Genomic DNA, 4603 nt, shown 5'->3' with positions numbered 1-4603 from the left:
GCTCCCGTCGGAACGCCGCTCCCGGAGCCGCCGCTCCGGCTCCTTCCCGGCCTTCCCACTGCCGGCTGTCATGCTTCCCGGCTCCTCGGAGAGGCCCCCGGAGTCCCCAAAGGGACCCGAATGTCCGGCTGCAGCGGGAGGATTCCCGGCAGAGCGGATCCGGGATGCAGCTCAATAAACCCCCGAGGAAATTCCCACTGCTTCCCGGGGATCCCACAGGCCTGAGGGAGATCCCACGGGATTGAGGAAGATCCCACGGGAGTGAGGGAGATCCCACGGGAGTGAGGGCCAATCCCACGGGATGAGGGAAATCCTTAGGGATTTAGCAAGATCCCACGGGATTGAGGGCAGACCCCATGGGAGTGAGGCAGATCCCATGGGATTGAGGGCAGATCCCACGGGACTGAGGCAGATCCCACGGGATTGAGGGCAGATCCCATGGGACTGAGGCAGATCCCACGGGACGAGGGCAGATCCCACGGGATGCGGGCAGATCCCACGGGACGGCAGCCGCATGGATGCCCTTCCTGCACCTTCCTCCTCCGCTTTATTTTCTCCCCAGACACCCAAAAAGGCGCCAACCCCCCCAAAAAAGAGCAGCGCAGCCGGCATTCCGTCGCGGGAATCCTCAGATCCGGAGCACGTGGGCGGACACGCAGGGATTCCGGCGCGGAGCGGCGGCCTCCGGCGGCCGCAGCAACAGGCGGCCGAAGGTGCCGCCCGCGCGGCCCTTCGTCAGGCGGCCGGGGTTGACGCACACGCAGCCCAGCACCTCCTGCGGCACAACAGGCGGCCGTGGCGTTCCCGGCGGCATTCCCGGCGGCGTTCCCGGCGGCGTTCCCGGCATTCACCTTGACGAAGAAGCGCAGCTCCGAGGGCAGCACGAGGACGTGCGGAGTGACGGGAAGCGCCGCCCGGGCGCACAGCGCCTCCACGTCCACGTTGAGCCCCTCGGCCGGCGGGAACAGCGGGTAGTAGCTGCCGGGAACGGGAGGGTGATCCCGGCAGGAATGCGGCCGGTGATCCCGGCGGGAATGGGGAGGTGATCCCGGCGGGAATGGGGAGGTGATCCCGGCGGGAACGGGGAGGTGATCCCGGCGGGAATGGGGAGGTGATCCCGGCGGGAACAGGGAGGTGATCCCGGCGGGAATGGGGAGGTGATCCTGGCGGGAATGGGGAGGTGATCCCGGCAGGAACAGGAGGGTGATCCCGGCGGGAATGCGGCCGGTGATCCCAGCGGGAACAGGAGGGTGATCCCGGCAGGAACGGGGAGGTGATCCCGGCGGGAACGGGGAGGTGATCCCGGTGGGAATGGGGAGGTGATCCTGGCGGGAATGTGGCCGGTGATCCCGGTGGGAATGGGGAGGTGATCCCGGCGGGAACGGGGAGGTGATCCCAGCGGGAATGCGGCTGGTGATCCCAGGGTGAATTTTTGGGATGCGACGGGCCCCGAAACGGCAGGAAAAGCCCCCCCCCCAAATTCCCGCGGGGTGTCACATTCCCAAAGGAGCCTCCCCGGAGCGCGGCACATCCGCTGGGAATCTGGTTCACCTCCTCTGCGTGAGCACGTGCCGGAGGATCCGCGTGAGCCGGTCCGCGACTCCCGGCGAGCTGCGAGAGAGCGGCCGGAAAGCCGGGAAGCGGGAACAGGCGGCGGGCGCCAGATCCCGCGGGATGAGCGGCATTCCCGCCCCACCTGCTGATCTCCTCGGCTCCCATGTGGAAGAGCAGGTCCGTGGAGGTGAGGCCGAAGACGGTGCCGTGGATTTCCAGCGTGCAGGGATCCGAGACGAAGTGGACACGCTGCGGGAGCGCGACGGATGCACCGGGATACCGGGAGCCGGCGTTCCCAACGGACACCCCCCCTCCCACCCGCCGCTCCTTTCCAGCCGGATCCCAACCACGCGTGGGGAAAAACACCCGCTCCCCCCCACAAAACACCGACTGTCGTTCCGCCCCCCGCGGGAATTCCCGGAATTCCAGCCCCCGGGAATGAGGCCGTTACCGGCTTGTCCTCCTTGGGCAGCTCGGCGTAGGAGAAGGGCGGCTGCGGATACACGGGATCGTGGGCGACATCCCGCTGCGACGGCACCAGGACCAGCCGGGAGCCGGCGCTGCCGGCACAGAATTCCCTGTCGGCATCCGGAGGGAGCCGCCCCCCCCCGCTGGGATCCCACTGCCGGATCCCGCTGCGCCCCAGCCTCCKTTCCAGAGTGGGAGGCTCTGGAAAACTCCCGGGAAGTTGGATGGCGACTGGTTTGGATTCCAGGAGGGATTTGGAGGGATTTCTCTCCCCGTTCCCCAAAAGTGGAGCATCCCAGTGCCGTTGTCCCAAAGGGAAAGGGGGAGGCGATCCCGGATCCCGGGCTTTTCCCTCCCTACCTTCGCGTTCCCTCGATGATCGTCTTGAGGCAGAGCTTGAAGATGTCGGAAAAGGATCCGAGGAGGCGGCAGTTCTGCGGGAACGCTGCGGATCAGCCCCTGGGAAGCCCCGTCCCGAGGGAGCGCCGCTCCGGAGCCGCAGATCCGCAGGGATGCGGGAGGAGCCGCCCCCCCGTCGCGCCGATCCCGCGGGATTCTCCCGCCATTACCTCCACTTCCTCGTGCTGGGCGTCCAGGAAGGGCCCGAACTGCGGAGAGGCGGCGACGGCGGTGAGGGAAAGCCAGGGATCCACGGGGAAAATCCCGAGGGAAAACCCAGGGATCCACGGGAAAAAATCCCGAGGGAAAACCCAGGGATCCACGGGGAAAATCCCGAGGGAAAACCCAGGGATCCACAGGGAAAATCCCGAGGAAAAGCCAAGGATCCACAGGAAAAAATCCCAATGGACACCCAAGGATCCACGGGGAAAATCCCAAAGAAAAAGCAGCGATCCACAGAAAAAAAGAATTCCCAAGGGACAAATTGAACCAGATAACGGGGGAAATGGGGAGCATCCCACTGGGTACTTTTCCCTATAAATCCGCCTGGAAAAGCTCCGGTTTCACCCCGTGATCCCCAAATCCGAAGGCAGCGGCCGGTCCCTATGGAGCGGCAGAGAGGGGGAAATTCCCGGGGGATTTGGGGGCGAGATCCCAGGAACCAGCCTCACCGGGATGCAGGGATCCCAGGAAGCGGCCTCACCGGGATACAGGGATTCCAGGAAGCGGCCTCACTGGGATACAGGGATCCTGGGAAGCGGCCTCACCGGGATACAGGGATCCCGAGAAGCGGAATCACCGGGACGCAGGGATCCCGGGAAGCGGCCTCACCAGGATGCAGACGTCCGGCTTATCCCGGGCCACGACGTCCAGGAGGTCGGAGAGCGGCTCGTATCCGATGCCGTCGGAGGGGGTGTAGGGACCGCAGGCCACCAGCACCGTCCGCGGCTCCGGATCTGCGGAGGCGCCGGGAAGCGGCGGCATTCCCGGGGCCGGAACGCCGGGAAAGAAGACCCGGCCGCGCTTCCTCACCTGGCGGCGGCTCCGCGGGAGCGGGGAAGGGAAGCGGCACCCCCTGTGGGAAGGAATGCCGGGAATGCGCCATGGAGCCGCTCCGGGGTCGGATCCCGGCGGGAAGGCTCCCGGAGCCGGCCGGCACCTCGTAGAGTCTGGAGGCCACCAGGCACTTCCCGGTGCTGTTGGTCCCTTCCACGATGACGACCTGGGATGCGGGCGGATGCAGCGGCCGGCGGCGGGAATTCCGGCCGCGCTTCCCGCCGTTCCCGCACCTGGCCCGGGAAGAGGGAGTATTCCCGGAGCTCGGAGAGGTCCAGCGGGACGTGGCCGCCCGCCGAGTGCTCCCGGTCGCCTTCCAGGATCACGGATTTGGCGTTGAGCTTCCCGTTGCCGTCGCAGCCGATCTGGCCCAGCACGGCCACCGGCTCCTGTGGGAGCGGGCGGCGTTCCCGAAGCCCGGCATTCGGGAATGGCCGGCGGGAGAGGGGGAGAAGAGGCGGAAGCGGGAGCGGTGAGGGGGGTAAATGGAGCAGGAAGGAAAAGCGGGATGGGGGAGAGGCGCTGGGAGGAAAAGGAGGAAAACCGGGATGGGGAAGAAGGGAAAAGGAGAGGAAAAACGGGATGAGAAAGGGGCACAAAAGGAAAAGGAAGGGGAAGTGGGGGAAGAGGAAGGAAGAACTGGGAGAGGAGAGAGGGGAAATGGGAAAAGCGGGAAAAAGTTGGATGAGAGACGAGCGGAAGGGAAAGGAGGGGAAAAGCAGGATGTGGGGGGGGAAAAGCGGGATGTGGGGTGGGGAAAGGTGGGATGTGGGGCGGAAAGAGCAGGATGTGGGGCGGAAAGGTGGGATGCGGGGCAGGAAAAGCGGGATGCGGGGCAGGAAAAGCGGGATGCAGGGCAGGAAAAGCGGGATGCGGCTGCGGCACCTGCGCGGGGCGGGCGGCCGGCGCCAGCTCCTGCAGCCCGTGGTGCCGCCGCAGGATCTCGCCCAGCTCCGAGATCCGCCAGGACAGCGCTGCGTGCCGGGAAACCCCCGGAGAGGGGGGTAAATACCCGCGGAGGGGGTAAATACCCTGGGAGGCAGGTAAATACCCGGGGAGCGGGGTAGATACCAAGGGAGGGGGGTAAATACCCACAGAGGGGGGTAAATACCCAGAGAGGGGGTAA

The 4603-nt window shown here is 66.3% G+C and overlaps 1 protein-coding gene across 1 annotated transcript in view; it reads right to left on the bottom strand.

Annotated features, from left to right (window-relative positions):
- Positions 1-540: 540 nt before the first annotated feature.
- POLA2 (DNA polymerase alpha 2, accessory subunit) overlaps positions 541-4603 on the bottom strand; it is a 12148-nt gene continuing 8085 nt past the window's right edge. The window contains exons 9-20 of the mRNA XM_026049987.1: positions 4363-4509; positions 3711-3866; positions 3581-3643; positions 3454-3496; positions 3253-3377; positions 2592-2630; positions 2383-2456; positions 2006-2114; positions 1697-1803; positions 1552-1611; positions 852-978; positions 541-775 (exon numbers count right to left, since the gene is read on the bottom strand). Of these exons, the coding sequence (XP_025905772.1) occupies positions 629-775; positions 852-978; positions 1552-1611; positions 1697-1803; positions 2006-2114; positions 2383-2456; positions 2592-2630; positions 3253-3377; positions 3454-3496; positions 3581-3643; positions 3711-3866; positions 4363-4509 (1197 nt within the window). The 3' untranslated portion in view covers positions 541-628. The remainder of the gene's footprint in view (positions 776-851; positions 979-1551; positions 1612-1696; positions 1804-2005; positions 2115-2382; positions 2457-2591; positions 2631-3252; positions 3378-3453; positions 3497-3580; positions 3644-3710; positions 3867-4362; positions 4510-4603) is intronic.

The sequence above is a fragment of the Nothoprocta perdicaria genome, unplaced genomic scaffold (assembly GCF_003342845.1).
Source record: "Nothoprocta perdicaria isolate Ctin4 unplaced genomic scaffold, notPer1 scaffold_634, whole genome shotgun sequence".
In the NCBI taxonomy this organism is placed as follows: Eukaryota; Metazoa; Chordata; class Aves; order Tinamiformes; family Tinamidae; genus Nothoprocta; species Nothoprocta perdicaria.
This window is presented reverse-complemented; position numbering and strand designations above follow the sequence as displayed.